The sequence below is a fragment of the Aotus nancymaae genome, unplaced genomic scaffold (genome assembly GCF_030222135.1).
Source record: "Aotus nancymaae isolate 86718 unplaced genomic scaffold, 86718_ANA_hifiasm-v0.15.2.pri h1tg000040l, whole genome shotgun sequence".
NCBI classification, from domain to species: domain Eukaryota; kingdom Metazoa; phylum Chordata; class Mammalia; order Primates; family Aotidae; genus Aotus; species Aotus nancymaae.
Genome location: NW_026988454.1, coordinates 112,618,934 through 112,641,819, shown reverse-complemented (window position 1 = coordinate 112,641,819; position 22,886 = coordinate 112,618,934). Strand labels below are relative to the sequence as shown.

The 22,886-nt window shown below is 34.2% G+C and overlaps 1 protein-coding gene across 2 annotated transcripts; it reads right to left on the bottom strand.

Moving 5' to 3' along the window:
* Nucleotides 1–563: 563 nt before the first annotated feature.
* Nucleotides 564–18,067, bottom strand: CRISP3 (cysteine rich secretory protein 3). 2 transcript variants are annotated; one of them, XM_064360987.1, is made up of 8 exons: nt 17,983–18,067; nt 10,922–11,031; nt 10,016–10,132; nt 9,137–9,224; nt 7,000–7,145; nt 6,458–6,555; nt 4,145–4,233; nt 564–1,869 (listed from the first exon to the last, which is right to left on the bottom strand). In XM_064360987.1, the coding sequence occupies exons 1-8, from the start codon at nt 18,017–18,019 to the stop codon at nt 1,742–1,744; spliced, it is 813 nt and encodes a 270-aa protein (XP_064217057.1). In that variant the 5' UTR covers nt 18,020–18,067; the 3' UTR covers nt 564–1,741. The 2 variants fall into 2 exon arrangements, with proteins under 2 accessions (XP_064217057.1, XP_021521122.2); XM_021665447.2 differs by having other exon boundaries at nt 10,958–11,031.
* Nucleotides 18,068–22,886: the final 4,819 nt, after the last annotated feature.

The window sequence follows — 22,886 nt, the reverse complement described above, 5'->3', positions numbered from 1 at the left end:
ATACTAATTACTTCTGAAGCCTATTGAAAGGTTTCGAATGGAGACTAATTAGGAAGCTTATTGCTTAAGAGATTAAGAGAGGCAGCCAAAATAGCATCTCGGAACTGCACTAGTGGTCTTGCAATTTCCTGTTTTCCTTTGCCTCATAACTACTTAGATCCTTAAAATTTTTACTGAAGTTTGATACTGGGTAAACACGTCAATCTGATAAGACAACCAAATCACTGGTATTACCTGAAAGGTCCATGAAAAGATGACAAAATCAAACATGTAGCACTGGGATAAAGAACTGAAGGTTAAGAGTAAAGTCTAGGAGAGAATAACTAGACGACCTGAAGGAAAGCTATGATGTGTCATGGAGTCAAGAAAAAAAAGTTCATATATTTTTTTCAAAATACTTTTTATTTTGCATTGTTTTCTCAGATTTATTGAAAATTTGGTAAGAGTACAGAGAATTCCCAGATAGCCTTCACCCTGTTTCAGTTTCTCTAATGTCATGTTACATTACCCTGCTATATTGTTCAAGATTAAGAAATGAACACTACTGTTAAAAATACTCCAGATTCTATTCAGACTTCATCAGTTATTTTATTACTGATCTTTTTTCTGTTCCAGGATCTGATCCAAGAAGGAGCATTGAATTTGGCTCACACGTCTCCTTAGTCTCATGTGGTCTGTGACTGTTTCTCAGGATTTCCTTATTTTTGATGATTTTTACAGTTTCGAGGAATCGTCTAAAATACCTCAGGGATATTTTGTAGAATATCCTTCAATTTGAGTTTGCTGGATGTTTTAACTTATGATTATATTAGGATTATGAATTTTTAGAAAGATTACATAGAACAAATCCACATGACGTATCGCTGGTGATGTTAATGTTGATCACTTGGTGAAGACGGCATTTGCCATTTTTCTCCACTGTAAAATTGCTATGTTTCCCTTTCCACACTCTACTCTTTGGAAGTGAGTCACCAAGTTTAGTGAAGACTCACACACAAGTAGGTGGATCTGAGTTCCACCTACTTGAGTGGAGGATATTCACCTATATTATTTTGAATTCTTTTTAAAGGAAGGTTTGTCACAGAGAAGAGTGGCTTAACAATGAAGGTATGATGATATTCTACTGTAAAATTTATGCAGATAAAAAATTAATGGATTGTATTGATTTCGGCAAAATAAAAGTCAAGATTGTTTTAGGAAAAACTGTTTCCACTCAGTTGTGAGAATGCCAGACAGATGATTGGAAAGAAGGGTGACTATGTGAAAGGAATTAAGACAGCATATGGGAACACTTCTTTGAAGATGCTTAGCTATACAGTGGAGCTATGAAAGGCAACAACAGCCAAGGATTCATGTGAAAATTATATTCTGTTCTTTTTGTACATTTTTTTCTAGGAACATAATTCTCACGTTCAGTCCAGGATTTTAGTGAACTTAGTCGTATGAGAATGCAACTTTCAAAATCCTCATCCTAATTAAATTCAGTAAATTTAAATTACAAAGTTTATGTATAAAAAATCCAAAGTTGTTGTTATAGATGTTGTTACTTTTTAAACTCTTTGTATGAAAGAGATTTTTGTAGAATAAAAAGCAGATCCAGAAGAAAAATATTTAGAATCAAATATGTGTCAAACATGCCTACAATTTCAGTAAGTATATATGTTAAATCTGAGTAGATGTCAGATCTAAGTAGATAATCTGACTCCTCTCCACATAGCCCTACTCGGTGTGTAATACGTATTTAATAAATGCTGTTTGTACAGTTGCAGGAGGCTTTGCAACTGTCTCTGACCAACTGATGTTTACAGGTGAATGTGGCCTTCAAACTTGCACAGTTGCTATAGAGATCTTCATACTTGCAAACATTGGCTGGAATAAAAACAAATAAATTAGTCACTTCATTATATTTTTTTCCATAGCAGCAACAGAAACAATACATTCTATATGAATGAAGAGTAGGAAATTGAGCAAACAAGTTGGTATTATTACACTAAGATAACCATTTTATATTTTGAAGGCTATGTAAGGTCTTTTAGATAAACACATTGATTCCCTTTTAATTTTGAGCTTTTGGAAATGTTTCTAAGATGAACTGACATATTTTCCTCACTCAACAAGTGAGCAGAGTAAAATCAATTTAAATGAATTTCTCTAGAACTGCACTATCCAAAAGAGTAGACATTTGTCATGTGGTTGTTTAAACTTAAATTAATTACAATTAAATAAAATTAAAATTTCAGGTCTTTCCACAGGAACACCAGTTATATCAAATGTTCAGAAGCCCATGTGTCTAAGGGCTACTTTGCATGAAAGTGAGAATATTGAACATCTTCAGCACTGTAGTAAGTTATATTGGACACAGTTGTTCTAGACTCTAACGCCACCAGTCTTTCTCTCAGGTCTAAGTAATTATTATAGGAAGATGTAAATGTAAAATGTAAAAGGTGGAGAGAATGTAATTATGATTATTGGACATGTCTACTTAGATGTCCTTCAGTGGCCACAAACTCAACAAATCTCAAACTAAATTCATCATCCTGTCTATAAGCTTGATATTTCTTTGTTGTTTCCCAACAACTCTTCACTTGATTCACACAGTTTCAGAGAAATGGCACTCCCAACTATTAATTCAAGCCAGGAGCCAGGAATCAACTGGAAATTGTTTCTTTCTTTCTTTCTTCTTCTTTTTTTTTAATCGACACTCAACAAGACGAGGTAACAAAAACTGACTAGTCTACTTTCTTCCTATTTTTCATACCTGTCCATTAGTTTTTCACTCATTTTGCCCTAATGCAGTAAAAATATCCATTTGTTTTTGGTTGCGTGTTTTTCTAATAGTCTCCCAGCTGGCTTTCATCCAATTGTTTCTTCCCACTGCTGTTGGGAGCTCTTTAGAAAACACAGTTCAGATCTTATCATTCTTCTGTTTAAAATCTTTCAATTGACTCATATCCAATTACTAATAGGATAAATTTTAAATTTAAAGCTTCTTAGAAAACAGCATTTGGGAGAGCTGGAAATATTTGGCTTTTCCTTCTTTAGTTGATTTATAGCTTTGGTATTATCAACGATCTGAATTATAGCTATGCAATTCAGTCAGAAGAAACTTACAATTAGGTGAATCCATTTGAAAGGTAAAAATCTCAATGAATAGGTCATCTGCACTGTCAATAATTTTAATAACATATCCTAGTTAAACAAAAATATCAACTCTTATACTTTTATTTATAAAAGCATAAAATGAATAGTATGTGATATATATTTATTTTATTCATTTTTGCTAAAATATTTTTCAGGATTCTGTGAGCTAATATGTACTTATTTGATTTTGACTTTAAAAATGTATATAAAATTATTAGCAAGCAGAAGTACAAGTGATTATTATATTAAACTTGATTATTCTAACTACACTATGGCAAAAATGAGGAAGTTAGTATGATAAATTGCAGTATTTGGAGTCCCTGTCTGGATTGAACCATATTCTTTGGTCTCATACACTTAGATGTATATTTGTTTTTCTTTTTTAAAAAATGCTATATTTTGAATAATGATATTAACTTTGATGAGAAGAAACTTCATATTTAATTATAATACATTATCTCCACAGGCACATTTTCATATATGCCAATATATAACATGTACGGTAGGTGTTTCATCAGGTTACATATGGTAACAGGCCAAATTTTACATTGCAAATAACACATAAATTCTAAACAGTGTAAAAATTTCACTTAAAAACACTCTGTAAGGCTGGGTGTAATGGCTCACGCCTGTAATCTTAGCACTTTCGGGTGGCTGAGATGGGCAGATTGCTTGAGGCCAGGAGTTCAAGACCAGTGTGGCCAATATGGTGAAATCCCATCTCTACAAAAAGTACAAAAATTAGACAAGTGTGGTGGCATGTGCCTATAGTCTCAGTTACTCAGGAGGCTGAGGGATAAGAATCACTTGAGGCCGGGAGGTAGAGGCTTCAGTGAGCCGAGATGGTGTTACTGCACTCCAGCCTGGGTGACAGAGCCAGACATTTTGTTGTTGTTCTTTGCATGAAGGCATTGCTTAAGTTGTTTGCCTTCAGATTTTCCAATTCATAGAAGAAATGTCAGATCATTTTATTTCACTATCAAGTTAATCACTTCAAACTTACTGCATAGTCCGTCGTCACAGTCATCTGGGCAACTGGCACAAGGCGATCCTTGCTCATAAGGGACATATAGTCTATTAGCCCAATTGCCACTGAAATTTGAAATAAAAAAATGTCAAATATTTTTCAGTTTTCTATTTAGTTTATGTTCCAAGGTTAATATCAGCCGCCAAGTATATAAGGGTATTTATTAAATGTTTTTAATGATGTCAAATAATTAAAAATTTAATATTCTCAGAGTATATTCAGACAATAATGCAAATCAAGGGAATAATTCACACATTCATTCACTTTCCTGACCATAATCTCACAACCTGAGCAACTGAAATAGGATAACTAAAGTCTAAAGTTTTCACTGTATATTTCAACATGGCAACAACTTTATCTCCCAATAGACTTGGTCAAATTGATAAGATGATGTACCACAAGGTGCTTGCTAGGGGTAAAACATATCCCCTAGAGAAACAGGAAAAGTTCCTGAAGCACAGAAGGATGCCAAATGGAAAATAACATTTAATGTTAAATATAACATAATTAAAAATAAAAAGTAACATAATTTCTATAATATGAAGTAGGATAAGTACAGCTTCAGCATAAATTTGGCTTTCAGGTGGTGGGAGGATTTCCACATGGTTTTTGCTGTATGTGAAATGGTATTGTGCTTGGGAAGGTTTGGGAATATCTAAAGGTGATGTGTATGAGATGTTTATGTTTGCCAGGAATGGGAATGTTAGGGGAAAAAAGATTTAATTAACACCAAAATCCAGCGTGAGTTCATCTTACAGTGACTAGCCTGTACCTCACTGATGATTATTTTGTTATTCATAAATTATCATCTGAAAATATAAGAAAGTCACAGTCTCAATTGCACTAAGTAGGCTAATGTCCAAGGCAATGTAGCTGAATCTCAGCCTTCCATCACAGAATATAGCTGTGGGTGTGTGAGCACATAAAAAAAATGTGAAATAGATATAAAAGTGTTCTGAAAGTTCTCTTTTCCCTGCTTTCTCTCAATACTAATTCCAACTCTCACTTCAGATGCTGACTCCAGATGCTCTCCTCTCATGACCAGGCATTTGGAGGCGGTCTCCTAGGGTCTTTCAATTTTCTGCATTAACAGTGATAACTCTTTGCTGAAAAATGACCTTACAGGTCATATTTCTCAAACTGGAATCCTACATCACTTGGGAAATTTAAAGCCTCAAAATAAATCATGTAGAAAGCTGAGTTTGGAGAAAATCCCTCCCACTAGTGGTGAATAATTTCAAATATTAAAAGGAAATTAAAGCTAATAGATATGTTGTGAATATATCTTCAATATATCCACAGATTTTTTTTTTTTTTTTTTTTTTGAGATGGAGTTTCGCTCTTGTTACCCAGGCTGGAGTGCAATGGCGCGATCTCGGCTCACCGCAACCTCCGCCTCCTGGGTTCAGGCAATTCTCCTGCCTCAGCCTCTTGAGTAGCTGGGATTACAGGTACACGACACCATGCCCAGCTAATTTTTTGTATTTTTAGTAGAGACGGGGTTTCACCATGTTGACCAGGATGGTCTTGATCTCTTGACCTCGTGATCCACCTGCCTCGGCCTCCCAAAGTGCTGGGATTACAGGCGTGAGCCACCGCGCTGGCCCCCGCCGATTTTTTTTGTGTGTGTATGTGAGTAGATCAAATATATTGCTTGAGAAATAAGTGGACTTCCTGCAGAAAACCCAAGATTATTAAGAAATTAAGATCTTAATGAATGGTTCCATGAAAGATTTTTTGGGATAAATTCTGAGAAGCAAAGATTTTAGACATTATCTTTTCTTGGCTCTTTGAAATATATTACAGATCTCTTGAAAAGTCTTGGAGGTCCTAGGTTTAATCATTTCTTAATGGTATAATGTGAAATTTTCTGATAAGCATGAGTAAGAGTATGTGAGCAGAAATGACTGGCATTACTAAAATGTGTCATTCCTCACACTTTCTTGTGTGTGAACTTAGCAGGAACTGATAAAATTATATTTAGACAACTACATACTCCATGAACTCATGAAGTAACCATGAGCATAGGAAAAGGCAATTGAGAGAGGAGACAAATTATTTTAGGCATGAGGAAATACAGCTCCCTGTTTAACAATACTTGGAAATGGAACTGAAAACTTTATCTTTCTGAGAAGTTGGTTGAATGTGTCTCAACTTCAAAATCTTTCTAAAGATTAATCTCCTTCACCTTTACTAAAATATGCTTTTTAGTTTCTTTTTGTATTATAATTTTTAAATATTAAATTGTATTTGGCATTATTGTCAATAAACTCTAAAATATATACTTACGCAGGACAATAGTGGCAAACATAGTAGTATTTTAGAACTTTTTGATTGGGACAAGAGGCATTTCCACATCCAACAAGGTACGAAGAGTACCAAACAACCTATAAACCCAAACCAAACAGTCAATAAACAACCTATAAACCTATAAATGAAGACATGAGAGCACATTAGAGAAGAAGGAAATGCCAAAAGACAAATAGTAGGAAATACAAAACGGAGAAGAATGTTAATGACGTATTTTGTTTTCATATATCTTATGGCTACATTTAGTAAAATTATTGAATCAAAAGAAAACACTTTTAAAATATTACATTTCCATGTACATTCCTTTTTTTAGACTGTTAGACATAGAGTATGTTTCCCCATCAAGATTCTGAAGACTATTGAAAAATGACAGCTCATAGCTGAAATACTCACCAAATGTCAGACTATTCTATATTCACTTGAAATTTTTCTTCAAATTGAACTTGGAATCAGTCAAAATTTGAGAATCTTTTTTTTAAGGGCATTTATAAAGGTGATGGTTTTTCATTTCTTCTCCTTACCTGTGTATAATGTCCAACCACTGCATTCGGAGTCTTTGACCCTACACCAAACTCGAAATCATCACGCTCATCAAACCACCTTTGGATTACTTGTGACCATGAATTGGGTGCACTCGACATGTAGAGATTCTCACCACATTTTAGACCTAAGAAGGAACAGACCACTCATGAGGAAAGCAATAATGCATGCAATGGCAAAATACACACACAGACACAGACACATACCCCGACGTGATAGAATTCCTCTTTTTTTGTTGTTGTTTTCTTTTTTTTTTTTTTTTGAGATGGAGTCTCACTCTGTCACCCTGGCTAGAGTGCAATGGCATGATCTCAGCTCACTGCAACCTCTGCTTCTTGGGTTCCAGCAATTCTCCTGCCTCAACATCCTGGGTAGCTGGGACTACAGGCATGTGCCACCACGCCCAGCTAATTTTTGTATTTTTTAGTAGAGATGGGGTTTCACCATATTGGCCAGACTGGTCTTGAACTACTAATCCTGTGATCCACCTGTCTCAGCCTCCCAAAGTGCTGAGATTACAAGCGTGAGCCACCACGCCCAGCCAATCCCTGTTTTTTAAATGCTGTCTCTGATGCGCATTACTAATGAATATTGACTAATACATAAGGAGGGTGCCTCAGATCCTTATCAGCTATAAGCTGAATAGAAGTCAGATGTGTCCAATACTTGATGCTGGTTTCAACATGCAAAACTTTGAGTAGATGGAGAAGCCTTTTTTCTTTAATATCTGTCCTCCCTGGATTCATTTATTTACACATTGAATTCTTCACATGTCTGTTCCTCATGTTCTTTCAGTTCGTAATGTGAGCTTGCTGAAGTCAGAGACCAACTTAGTAATCCCTCTCCTGCTCTAAGCCCATACTCACCAGAGATTTTCATATATAGGAATCTGAATAAATGGTTAGAATTTTTATTTTGTGTGAATTAAAAAAAAGTCTTATGCTCAGTCTTTAAGAGCCCTAAACAGGAAGCAGATGACACCATAAAAGACAGTATTTGCAAAGTTTACAGGCCTCCTCTTAGCAAATCAGAACATCACAGGCCACACTCTCCTCAAAAAATAAGGAAAAAAGTGCCTTGCAGTCCAGAAATAGGTCAATGCATTTTTCAAGCCCTGAAATTAATATTTATATTTGGAAGGCTTAACGTGGAATGTCTACATGCTGCTTAAAGAGAGTATAAACTACCTTTGTATAGTTCCTTTAAGAAACAAAGAAAGAAGCTAAGATTTTAACAGTAGATTGGGATTTTTCAAGACCATTTCTTTTAATCTTCTGGTGACCATAGTCAACCTCTTTCATAGTTATTACAGTTTTAGTATCAAAAATTAGATAACAATGGCAGTCCTATTTTCAAAACGAGACAGTTTTTTTTTTAGCACTTTCAAATTTGGCTTGCCTTTGCCTATGTTGTTTTTGATAATCCAATAAGTATTTCATCTAATAGCTCATCCATATGATATTTTATCTAATTGTTTTTTAATTTCATGATGTATAGGTTATATCTTGCAGGTCATTTTTTTAGTTTAATATAGTATGCATTGTAAACTCCCAGAAAATATAAAAGACACGGCTTACTGTCATCAAAAATTCAGAAGAAAATCGTAGAAGTTAATGCTAATGTTTTTTTTTTTTTTAGTAAAATTCAGGAACAATTTGACAAAATTTAAAATATTTTATGAAAACAAAATTAAGTAGTTTTTAAAACACAAATAGGCTGCATATTGTCACTAAAAAGGATACTGATTTAGAAGCCAGAAATTCTAATTCCAAATTTCCTATATATGACATTAATTACCAATCATCATTTTCTTCCAGACTATTGGTTTTCTAATCTCCATAACTGAGAAAGATATGATCTATAACCTGCTTTACTCATGAGTTGATTGAGAGATACAAATGTGATACTGTGTGAGACAGTTTTTATAAAATTTATATAAAACAATAAGCACAGATGGTGCTTCTCAGAGTAATCTCTACATATAGAGATATTCTAATTCGAAAAAGGTAGCATTAGAAGCAATATTTATTTATAAACTTTTCTTAATGCAACATCATAACATGGTTTCTTATTATTTTACTTGTTCATTTATCCAGCGATATTTGCTAATTTACTTACTGGTCTTTCGATCACTTGGGTTACTGTGTCTGTAATTGCACATATTTGCCCACTTTTGGGCATTTGCTGCAGCCTCTTTGTTCCATTTCTGAAACAAGTACAGAAAAAAGATACCACTTACTGTCTCAAACCTCAAAGGAGCATTAGCTTTATAATCAGGTTATAGGTTGATTTATGTCATCATAAAATCTCTGTACAAGCATCTTCTGATTTTTATAGTAACCAAAGATATATTTTTGATGTACCTTTTTCTGCTCCACAAAGAAATACAGGTAATATGCCTATGCTAAGTAATTGAAAAATTTAGGTTTATGGTCTAATTATTTATGACAGGATGGCAGAAACATCTAAAGATTTTTAGTAATGGTCCTACCCTAAATATTGATAAACATGTGGAATTGTTGAGATTACTTTTCCAACAATGAAGTAATTAGCTAACTTACTTCATTTCCAGTTCTTTTTTTTCCACCCACTCATTGAATAGGTTTGGAAGATATGTGGCTTTTGGTACTGGGCCCAGAACCGCAGATTGTTATTTGCCCTAAATGGCATTTATCTTAAAGGGAAAAGGTCTTTCTGATCTTAGATTGGGACAGATAAGATAATAAGCAGAAAAACATAATGGCTTTTCACTGTATGTCCAAAGATTTGGTTTTAATTCTGCCTCCATTATTTAAATAACCCTATAAAGTTGACATTATACAACCATTATAAAGAGAAGTTAAGAAATTCAGCTCTGCACATGACACAGCTCAAATGAAATAAAAAAATAGAGAAAGAACTTCGTAAACCTCAAAGTTATTAAGATTTTTTAGTTGCCAGCCGCCTGCTCCTTCCACAGCTGGTTCATAACTCTCTCCCTGCAATACCACCTCTTACCATCTTTAGCATGTTGCTGGCAGGTGGAGAGACTGCTTTCCTCAGTTCATTGTGTTTATTTACAATCTCCCTTTGTACTTGTGTTTGGGTGGTTGACAAAGTAGTAAAAGCGGAATCCTACAGGAAAATAAAATTATAATTATTTTTTAACATTGTTGGAAATTGCACATAATAGTAACTATGTTAGTTCGAGGGAATAAAGACCATTTTAAAAAAGTGCTTGAGCCAATATTAGTTATTAAACATTGTCGATGATAGCCAAAGCTATGACATTTTAATGAAAAGATATTAGATGAACATTTTCAGAAGGGGAATATAATTCATAGCATGAGATACTAAAATCTCCTCAAAAGCCACAAATACCAATTTGTGAGTTAAGAGAGGTCTTAATGTGATTTTTCTAGATATATGAGTGATAGCATCTTATAGTGACAATGGTACATGATAGGAATTATTAAGACATTCACACTCAGTCTGCAGCAAAGAAGTGGTAAGGAGTGGGGTGTAGGATTTACCTAGACTTTATGGGGAAATTTCTGCCTGACGTGGTGTCTGGTGTTTAGAAAAACTGCTTAAGCTCAGTCTAAGTGCATGTGTAACATGCAATACTCTAGTAAGAGAGTTTTATGTATTGCATAGCAAATTTTATGGGATCACTCAAAAGATAGCTTTATCACATTAAAAAAAAAATCTCCAAAGCAATTTGGGGAGGTGGAGAAAAGTCATTTAATTAATGAAATTCAATACCTTCATGTGGCTAGGGGCTACCATACTGATCACCACAGCTTTAAACATAATTATGTTTACTACCTTGGGCTACTAATGAGTACTTTATAACGTACCAGACACTCTAGTCCTTTTCACTTTTGAAGATTGATCTAGTAACTTGCTATCCCTCGTGGTTACCTGAATTTTTCTGAAGATTTTTGAGTTCAACCATACCTCACTTCCATTTGCAGGAAAGGATGGAAGCAGCCCAGCAACCAGGAACAATAGCAGGGGGAATAATGTCATTGCTGGGAAAACAAAACCAATAGAACAAGGATCTGCATTAAAATGATTAGTACATGAACTGCTGAGTAACATGCGGGTGGAAAAGAACACAATGACCTCCATCCCAAATTCATTACTAATGTAACAGGAGAAGACTTGTCACATGCAGCCAGCAGAATGATAGTAGATTCACTTTCGAAGTATGCCTCCAACTAGGACAATAAAGAACAAACCAAAATTCCCGACTGAAGCCTTTGAAACATGCTTGTAAATGCTAAGGACTTTCTACCTCCTTCTTCCGCAGCTCCACAGTCTTCTCTGTGTAACTACTCTCTTTACATTCTAGGAGTGGATTCTTCACAATGCCAATTCAGTGGCTTCCAACTGTGATTATTACTGGGTACTATTGCATTAGCCCCTGCTGATTTCCTATGTGCTGTCTACACTTTTATAACTATATCCTCATTAACATCTCTTCAAATTAGAAGTTAGCATGTGCCAGTTCTTTTCCATCAGGGATCTGACTTATATACTTGCCATTCTTTGAAACCTAGAAAGTCCTCTAAGTATATGCTTTTCATTCATACTTTTAAACTACTCTCTTCAACTTTACCCATGTAGCCAGCATCCCCTTTTCCTCTCAAAACTTTATCTTTAGTTCCATGCCTCAAATTTAAAAAGGCAATATTCTTCCTCTTGATCCTAAAACAAAAGGTAATAATTTAATTCTCATGTTTAAAGGATTACTAACCCTATCTATATTAATATCCTTAATATGTTCACATCCTTTGTCTCACTAATTCAACTTCTTACAATCCTACTGAAATTATAAACTATATTGGAAAAGTTTTAAGCATACAATTTTCATCACATTATCATTTATAAAGGTTAAAACATTGTAAATTAATTACACGCCTAGTAATAGGGAGATATAATGTCTAAGTAAATGAGAATACAGCTACAGTATTCTCATTTACTTAGTCTAATATGGCAGTATATTAGACATAAAAACCACTATACATTTATGGTGGTTTTGTAAACTCAGAGAAAAAGCTTATGCTTCAATGTTAAGTTAAAAAAAAAAAAAGGAAAAAGCGGAGCAAATAGTACATGGTAGATTCTTAGCTTTCTGTTTTGGACTGAATGTTAATAGAGTAACTCATCCTGCAAAAAAAAAAAAAAAAAAAAAAAAAAAAAAACTCTTCCTTCTTAGTTATTCACTGATTCCTCCTGAACCCCAGCTGTTGGGGGCTGGGGCTGGGTCTTCCTTAGACTATGAACTTAGCTAATACCAAATCCCCACAGAGCTCCCAAAGGAAGAGCTTTGCACCCCAAACTGGTCCCCAGCACTAAATTCAGTTTTCCCTTCTCCCAACCAGTGGCCTCGTGTCCCCCACCCCGACCACTGTGAATCTTAAGTGTTGGGATGCAGTCTGATACACACTTGCAAAACCCATGTTGATGCTATTAAAGTCAATGTCACAAACCATCCTGTCCCAGCATTGCTGCACAATCACCCCACGAATATGGAACTTTGCTAGTATCCACTTGTATCACTTTTTAAAAGATGTTTCCAATAGAAAAACAAGAAAATGGGGGCAGGGGAGATATACTTTTTGATAACACAATTGTGGTTTTATATTGTCCAATGCATCAATAAATAAACTTGAAGCCTGAAAAAAAATCCACAAAAAATGATGCTGCCAGAATGCAGATCTGGAACTCCAGACGATTTCAAATTACTGGTGTTACAGACCTCAGAACTCACTAAAAAATAACATAACCCTGTCCTGCCTCCACCTCTAAATTAATAGATTGATGCCCTAACTTCTAGAATGCTGTATTTAGAAATGGGGCCTCGAGTGGGCCTCCTGTAGAATTTGAGAGCAAAAGAGGAAAAACAGATCCTTATTTTCATTTGTAAGTCAAAGACAATTAGGTATTCTTTCCTTTAGGAGACATTGATCAAGTTTTGTACACTCTATTCAGGATAACATGTTATAATATTGCTGAACATGATCAGTGAAGAAGACATGGTTCTCGCCCTCGGTGTCCTAGTATATCATTATGGGAGCTCATCATTCAAGTACCCAGAGTGGGAGATGGTTGAATTTTCTTATGTGTGCAAAAGAGGAGAATAAAATTTTGTATCCTTTTACAGTGATCCATTCCAATGCTTTCTGGAGAGAGATGAGGAAGAATCTAGCACAATTCAGGGCTCAGGGAGTATATAATTCAGATGAGGTAAACATGATAAAGATCTATGATTAGCTGTAAGACTGGTAATGTTAACAGAGGGTCACTGTAATATTACACTCCATCCCCATGTCTCCTCCCCAGAGACTACTATAAGTAGCAGGTGCAAGCAGAAAATGATTTGTTTGCAATTCAATTTAGTAGGGACACACAGAATGTAATAAAAAGAATTTTTTTTTAAAAAAATGTCTCTCCTGTCATTTATTTCCATGAAGACAATTTCTAAATGTACTAGATATATTTTTTTGTCATTTCCTGGAAATAAACATTAGATTTCTCTTAATTCAATTCCTGTGAAAGAGTTTCTTTTGCCATATGTAAGTCACCAGGTCCCACCTTTTATACGGTTTTCTGTTCTGCTTTGGTTTCCCATTTTCAAAGAAATTAATAATTATCTCAAGTGTGATTAGAGAATAACCAAATCTCTGGATTTCAAAGATTTTCAATTTCAAATGGTGATGGTTTGCTACTAATTCCAGATTGACAGCAAATTGTGTGTTTCTAAAGCATAAATGTATATGATACAATTAAACTGTAACATACTGTGCCTTCTTTACACTGATGTTAGGACCACTGGTGTGTCTGAAACACCACCTTGGAAAAGGGAGTGTTATATATTTTCTCAAATGACCTTATATCACTGCATATTGACTGATAACAAAATATCTATAGGTATATCTGGCCTTAACAGTTCATTTTGTGGAAATAAGAATTTGCAAAATATGAAGCAGAACAAATTTGATCAGTTGCTAAGAGGAGAATTCATCAAATGGTCCATTTATAAAACAAGCTTTTAGCTTTTATTCCAGGTAGAATATCAAAATAGTCAGCTTCTTGCTGCCACCCCAAAATTAACTCTGAAGAAATTATAGAAGCAAGAAGGAAACAGGGATTCCAAGAAAATACTGGAAAGATAGAACATCTGAGGAGAATAAAGTCTCTCATGACTTCTAGTATGTGTATATGGATGGATGTGTGTGTGTGTGTGCATGTGAGTGTGCATGTGTGTGTGTGTGTTGTGTATGGTGAATGTGAAGTAGAAGAGAGTGCTGCATCCAACAGCAGTGGTTGGTCTAAAGTAATGCCTGTTAGTTCTTACTTTTGCCTCAAAATAATCATTGATTCCTCTTTATTGCAAAATTCTGCAGCAACAGAAAAATACTTGCCCTAGTGCTATATGTCAGCAAAGTAGCATCAAGGACTCATAAGAAGCATCCTGTGTAAAGAACTGATGATAATAAGGTCATATGTGATAGCACACTCCAGTGCTCTTATAGTCACACCTTCTTATTCCCTAGTGTTTTATGGTTCAAATTAGCTTGACTACTTCCTCCCAATGCTGTTTTTTCCTGAAATGTAATCTGAGGAGTGGATATAATTCCAGGATTGACTCATAAAACATATAAGAATAATAGTAAATAATACATAAACCCACATCATAAATGAATTGCAAGAATCCTAACAAAATATTAAGTCACCAATTTCAAAAATATATTAAAAATATCAAGAACAAATACAGTTATATGAAGACTGAAATAATAATTCAAAATTAGAAAACTCATTGGTAAAATTCATCATATTAACAGACTAAAGCAATGTAATATGACACAAAATATATTATTAAATTCAACCCCTATATGTAGTTCTTTTTAAAAAAGGAAAAAAATGGAAGAGATTATTAATTTGGTAAGAAGCATATACTGCATATATATACCAAATATAATGGTTATTGGAGAAACTCTAGGTGCATTTCATTTAATATTGGGAACAAGAAAAGAATGACTAATACTATTATTTGACATAGTACTGGAGAGATCCTAATCAAAGCCATAAGAAAAGAAAATACATATATATGCATATATATATATATATATGATTTTAACTTTTGTAAGAGAAGTGGTAATATTATTGTTTTCAAATGATATGATCATCTATCTAGAGAATACACCAAAATCAACAATTTTTCTAGATGCGCTAGCAACTTACAAAAATACCATTTTTATTACTGGCACATTCAATTAGAATATATGATTTAAAAAACACTTATAACAGTTAAAAAAAACTATAAAGTATCTGGAAAACAAAAAATTTTAAAAATTTTTTAGAGAAAATATTAAAACTTTAAAACACCTGAACCCAGGAGGCAGAGGTTGCGGTGAGCCGAGATAGTGCAATTGCACTCCAGTCGGGGTACCGAGTGAAACTCTGTCTCAAAAAAACAAAAAACAAAAAACAAAAAACAAAAAAAAACTTTAAAACAGAATACAGTAGAAGATATGAATAAATTGAGAGTTTTGTAATGCTTTTAAAAGGTACATGATAACATAAAGATATCAATCTTAAAATATCTGATAATTATTTATTATAATTCCAATACAAATGTTGAGTGGCTGATGAATAACTGAGTAACCTTTTGCAAGAAGAATTGGCCAAACGTGGTGGCTTACACCTATCACACAGCACTTTGGGAGGCCAAGGCAGGCTGGATCCCTGAGCTCAGGAGTTCGAGACCACCCTGTGTGCAACATGGTGAAACTCGTCTCTACTAAAAACACATGAGTTAGCTGGGCGTGGTGGTGTGTGCCTGCAATTCTAGCTACACGGGAGGCTGAGGCAGAAGGATCACTTGAAACTGGGAGGTGGTGGTTGCAGTGAGCCCCGATTGCACTGCTGCACTCCAGCCTGGGTGACAGAGCGAGACTCCATCTCAAAAAAAAAAAAAAAAATCAATTGGGTTACCTTTTTCATACTAGTTACTAAGATAGACTTCAAACCTTTGTTGACAAAGATTTAATATCATTGTAGGAACAGATAAATCAACTGATGGATGTGAATAGAAAATTTAAGAGACAGATCAAACAAGGTAGCATTAAAAAGCATTAGAGGGCAGGGCGTGGTGGCTCATGCCTGTAATTTCAATACTTTGGAAGGCTGAGGCGGGTGGATCTCAAGGTCAGGAGATCGAGATCATCCTGACCAACATGGTGAAATCCTGTCTCCACTAAAAATACTAAAATTAGTTGGGCATGGTGGTGTGCACCTGTAGTCCCAGCTTCTCACGAGGCTGAGGCAGGAGAATCACTTGAACCCGGGAGGCAGAGGTTGCAGTGAGCACTCCAGCCTGGCGACAGAGTGAGACTCTGTCTCAAAACAAAACAAAACAAAACAAAACAAAACAAAACAAAACAAAACAAAACAAAACAAAACATTGGAGGGAGTACAGACTATAGAAATATTTTAAAGGATTGTGTATATTAGAAATGATGTCAAAAGTATTAACGCATGTAAGTATAATGTGTGCACTATAGGTATAGACACATTTATATACTAGTCACGGCACAGAAAAGTATTTGATGCAGTATTTTCTTACTTAAAATTTAACAGTTAATCTTTATTCTGATCACTTTCTTTCATCTCATTATGTATCTGTGATACAGAAAGCAGCCTATGCTAATATGCAAACTGCAAAACTGCTAGACTTCATCAAGAAATTAATAAAGATATGCAAAAAAGAATAGCTGCCTTGCCAGTTCCTAAGAAGCACTTTTTTTCTTTTCAAGAATGAATTGCTTCCCTTTTACTTGGAGTTCAATAAATAACAGCTGAAATTCATAGCAATGTCAGATTTACATTACTTGAAAATTCCGTCACTCTTCTTCCCAATTCATCCCTGCCTCTTACAAATCAGAAGCCCCAATTTACCTCACAACTCATCAATGTAGGGTAATTCCCAGGCTTGAAACTTGTCATTGTCGTCAATTTAATTTCTTTTGATTCACTTTAGAGGTCTTGGTCTACAGGCAGACATTCTAGATTTGGTTTTAACTAGCAGAAGTGGCAACACCGGATCTTCTATGGCTATTGTTAAGTACTCTCAGAGTTTGCTGGATAGCATTTAGCTACAGGGAAGAAAAGCATTTTACTTTAAAATCTTCCCCCTAGCGGTAAATAACTCCTTTCATGTTGTCATTAGGTAGTTCTGTGGTCTCCTAATACTTGATCCTCCAGAATCACTTCTAATGTGCTACAGTATGGAGCTGTATGTGGAAATTGCTTCCTTAGATGAAATATGCATGATAGATATTATATTTAAATTACCTGCATAAACGTGATTGAGTAGATTGAGTTTTGATTGAAACACTTCTAAAAGTCTTTTTTTGTTTTTGACCTCAGTGCATTTCATCAGGTAAATTGCATTTTATGTTGATGATCTTTAATAAAATACTTTTTAACCTCAAGGTCAGTGCTATAATTTTTTTGGCCAATTTAAAACTTTTGTTATGTCTTCTCATATAGCTGTATGTTTTAATGTTAGTAAAAGTTACTGATGTGAAAGTCTGCACATACATATATTCATAATTTTTCAGTTTTCTACTAAAAATAATTCCAGTATAATTATTTCCAAAAGTCATAGACAAGGGAATTAATTATATTACTTTAGAATGAAAGGTAAAAATTTATTTAAATTTCAAACTGGATAAAAGTCCTTTTGGAATAATAAAGCTGTCTATACGCTAGCTTCTCAGCTTAAAATAAACATATTAAAATAATTACTATCAGTAAAAGTTATCATAGACTGGAAAATTATAGTTAAAATATACTGAATATATCACTTTATCACTGACAAGGTATAATGTGTTGTTCACCTTGTCAATGATAAAGTGATATATTCAGAACTAATAAAATGTTCACTTTGAAATAAGGGAGGTATCACTTACCAGTGGTTTCCAAAGCAGGATGAAGTATTTGTTTCATCTGCTGAAAGAAGGAAGGTGGAGAGAGAAAAGGTTAGAGCCGTATATATGAAACACCTATTTCCTGTTTTGGCAAATGCTGGTTGTGCAAGTAAGTCTAGATCAACAAGGCCTGAAACAGGATTTGTCACACCAATAGTCTCAAATTTCATTGCTGGTTTTCTAATCATGATTTTGACATTATTTGGTGATTTCTCAAATGACTTTTAAAAATAAACTGCTATATTAAAATTTGTAATTGTGCATTTATTCTTTGAAGCTTATATATTACAATTCATCTATATTTTTGCCTGTCAATACTTTAAAAATTCTTAGCCAAATTATTATCATCGCATCATCAGAATTTTCAGAATTACATCTGTTGGATTGAAATTAAGCTCATAATTTTCATGAACTCTAGAGAACATAATTTTTTTTACAGCTATCGCAAATGTTTATTAATAATCTATTGGATATTATTGTTTTGGAGAATAATTTTATCTTTAATGTTTGTAAATACAAGGTCACAGTGACTTTCAGAACTTGATGGTCAAACACACCATAACTCGTTGATATTTCTGTGTTCAAAGATGTGCTGTATTTACTTTTATTTTCTGGTTGTATAAAATTAAACATAATATTGATCTCCATGCTAACTTACCATTATTTGGTTCTGTTCATTTATGGAATTCTTCAACCATTCCAGGCTTGTTTCCATAGCACAATACTGAAGTGGGGTGGACTAACAATTTCAGATTTCCTCTACTTCTAAAATACAATAATCTTAAATACTGAGTTTGTATAAATGAAGAAGCATAAATTCATAAATCACAAGTAGCATATATATAGCACTGGCAGGCCTTTCTGCATGCTTATGTTGGCATAACGATTGCACAATGTGATGCATAATTCAACAGTTTCTGTTCATTTTCATGTTTACATTTAGCTTTATTGATTTTTGTGACAAAATGTATAATCACAGATCAATGTCTATTCAATAGGCACATTGTTTAATTATAGTTAAGTTTGAGTTCAAGAATTAGATACTTTTAAATGATTGTTATAAGAGAGTTGAGAACTCAGACAATCAGGTTGGATTTTACCATTAAAAAATGGTTAACCATTTGCTGCCCACGTCTCTGATTAACTCCTAGAATTTGTTTACTTTATGAACATGTGAAGTGGAAGCTCTCAATAAGCCAAATTAGCTACGTGGAAAAAATCACCTTGGAACTATCTTCTACACAATCTCTTTCTATGGCAAAATGTATTTTGTGGGCAAGGCGAGACTCAGAAGCATCAACAGCCCATTCTCTTCTCTACTTAATAGCGTAGAGTATTGTTAAAAGCTTAAAATTTCTGTTCTAGTGGAAATGGGCTAAATTTCTGTACCAATGTGTATTAGGAAATTTTTATATTTTGTTATTTTATATTTTATTTTATTTGAGGCAGGATCTCACTCTGTCACCCAGACTAGTGTGCAGTGGTTAGATCAGAACTCATTGTAGCCTTGAATTTCTGGGCTCAAGGTATCTCCCACTTCAGCCTCCCAGTACCTGGGACCATGGATGTGCACTATTATACCCAGCTAATTTTTAAAAATGTTGTAGACACAGGGCCTTGCTATGTTGCCCAGGCTAGTTAGAACTTCTGGCCTCAAGCAATCCTCCTGTCTTGGCCTCCCAAAGTTCTGGAATTACAGGCATGAACCACTGTACCCAGTTTATTAGGAAATTATTATTCCGATTATACATTTTCATATTTATCTGTAAATGGGAATAATCTTATTTTTGTTTGATTGTGATATATAATATGTGTAAGCTGCCTACCATGTAGTAAGAATTTCTAAAGTGTTAATTTTCTCCCACTTTATGCACTTTTCTTCTGTATCTAGACAAACCTGCCCCTAATATTTGTAAGTTGTGAGACTGCATTTGAGTTTTATGAGATGGGTTGACTTACTAAGCTATAGGCATTTCTGTGAGAATTTACCATAAGAAGTAGATACAAAACAGTATAAAAAGGAAAAAATATTTTTGCCTCATTATTCAAAGTTGATAGTTTTTCTCTATGATTTTACTAAGAGTTATGACTAAATAATTACTATATGCACCATGATGTGGAAGGTATTTTGCATATCAAATATTGGGACATAAGAAATGTCCCAGGACATTTCTTATGTCCCAATATTTGATAAGTATATGTGGTCTATTGGGGGTCACAAAATACCATACACACATTGGACTGACAGATTGACTCCAATCTGACCTTGATAGTCCAAAATGGCTATTTCTAGTCACCTTTATTCCCTCATCTCCCATGATTAGTCTTTTCTGTATTTACGTATCCCAAGGTCATTGTTGATCCTTCGTTACCCATGACTCCCAACTTTAGCAGTGAGTGTCTTCCAGCTCTTATTTGGATATCTAAGTTCCAAGAGCAAACAGTTTGTTCCTGTGTATACATTTTAATTTTTTCTAACTATTCTAATGAAACTTATCCATGAGTCTGTTAGTAACTGTTGCTATTAATCATTACATTGTTTGAGGAATGCTCCTTTTTTTACTCTTTAAAATTATTCTTCTATTTTTACTCTTTGACTAGCACAGTGTAACCAGATTGGCTATAACATGAATAAATAAAGCACAGCTTCCATCTCTTCCTAGCCAGCCCTTCTCTCCTCTTAGATACAGCAACATATGGATGCTGCTTTCCTGGGATTTCTATGCTGATCACCCAAAACTGATTAGTTACTACAAGGGCAACTAGGATCCCTGCCTTATAGCTGAATTCTTAACCTAGCTTTTGATGACTTTTGCTTCCCCATTATTACCAACTACTTATAATTTACTGATTACAGTCTTTGGAAATTGCCAGATCTGAGAAATCCTTTCTAGTTTCCGTTTTCTTTTTTCCGAAATGTGAATTTTCATATCATAGTTTGGCTTTAATGACTGAAAAGCATAATATGTGTATAAAAATGTACTGAATACATAATTAAACTATTAGTAAAATGCTTGGCATGTGATACTCAGTAGATGGAATTACTAACATTTTGATTATTATCCCTTCCAAAGCCTGGTATTTCCTGAGTACATAAAATGCTTCCACAAATGCATTTTGTTTGATTGAATTGCCAATTCAGGAGTCTTTATAAGAACTCTTTCTCATTTTAGGTATTTTAGGAAAGAATCATAGTTTAGCCAGAAATTCGAGTGTTTAAGGTACAATTCTATCAAAGGCTGTCCGGTGACTTTAATGAAATGATTGAGTATCTCTCATTTTCTGTATCCTCACCAATAAATTAAGGAGCATAGACCCAGGTGCATTTTAGAATTAGAATTAATTTAACTATGTTCTTATTAATAGTATGTTTATAAATCAGTTGTTTTATTAAATTATCCTTTAATATAATGACTTAATTTACTGACTTATTAATTTCCAAGAAAGGTATAGTCTACGTGTCAATTTATCTGCGTTGTTCTCTTGCTTCCTTTGGTTAATATCCTGATTCCTTCTTGTCACTCATATGCCTAATTATATGAGTGGAATATCAGAATTGTAAATTACTTATGTATTTTACTGTTCAGTTTGTGATCTATTACACACACACAAACACAGAGGTACACACACACACATAATGACCTAAGTCACATGATCTTAGGTCAGGTTTCCAAGAAACACACTGAGACACAAATTAGATTACCTGTGATTTATTGAGGAAGCACATTGCAGCACAAAGGAGAAGAGTGAAGCAGGACAGGGAAGGACAAAGAGCTAAGGAAGAATGTGATCTCAGGTAAAGACTAGTCTTTCCTGGTTAATAGAGGCAGTGCTGCAGACAGCCTTTTCAAACTTATGATCAATCAGTCATTGGTAACAGTGGGGAGATGACAAAGTAATTCATATCTGTAAAAGGCAATTATCTTGAGAAGGGGCAGATGTGGACACAATGGCTTAATTCTCATAGCATCTGGGGGTTAGAGGCATTTCCTCTGGGATGGGATCTCTGTGCAATAGCTAAACAGCATCCAGCATAATATGGGACAATATTTGCATTATTATAATAGTTGTATATTATAAAGATGATGTAAAAAATAGTGAAGGCACTTATCTTCTATGTGACTCACCTATCTCATCTGAAAAATGCAGGCCAGACAAAATAACTTTAAACATCCTTCCATATTTAAAATTATGTATGTCTCTGTTTAAGGAAAAGAGAAAACAAGGTTCTGTCTTGCTTCTCTCACTAATTGGTTGTTATTTGTTTGCTAAGTCATTGACTCTTGCTAGTCTTGGTTTTAATCCAATTCTGTTTTCTTGCCTGTAAAATAGAGACAAAAATAATACCTAATGTTGTGAGGATCAAAATGTTGGTGTGTACGAAACATTTTTTAACTGTACTAACCTGAGTGCTAAGACAAGTGAAAATTATGTTCCTGAGTTACCAAAGCAGTAAGACTAGCATGTGAAAAAAAACCTGTAGAACAACATATGAATCCATATGATTGGTGATAATATCTGTACTGCCCATTGTAATGGCTGTAAGAATTCAAGTAAAGGAAAACACTTTGTGGGTAAATAAAAGATGTATATATACCAAAGATTGAAGATGAGTTGTTATTAATGGATGAATAAACTTTGGGGCCTAATGAAGTTAACAAATCCAACTTCGATTTTTTTCAAATGTATTTATTTTTAAATTGACATATAAAATTATATGTATTTATCATGCACACATGTTTTGTGGTACAGTAAGTCCTTATATAACTTCATAAATAGGTCCTGGGAAATGATGTATAATAAAAGCATTTTTTTCTCATCAACATTATAATGAAATGACGTTGAACAAAGTGATGTTATTAAAAGATGTGCTGTTAAAAGTGTCT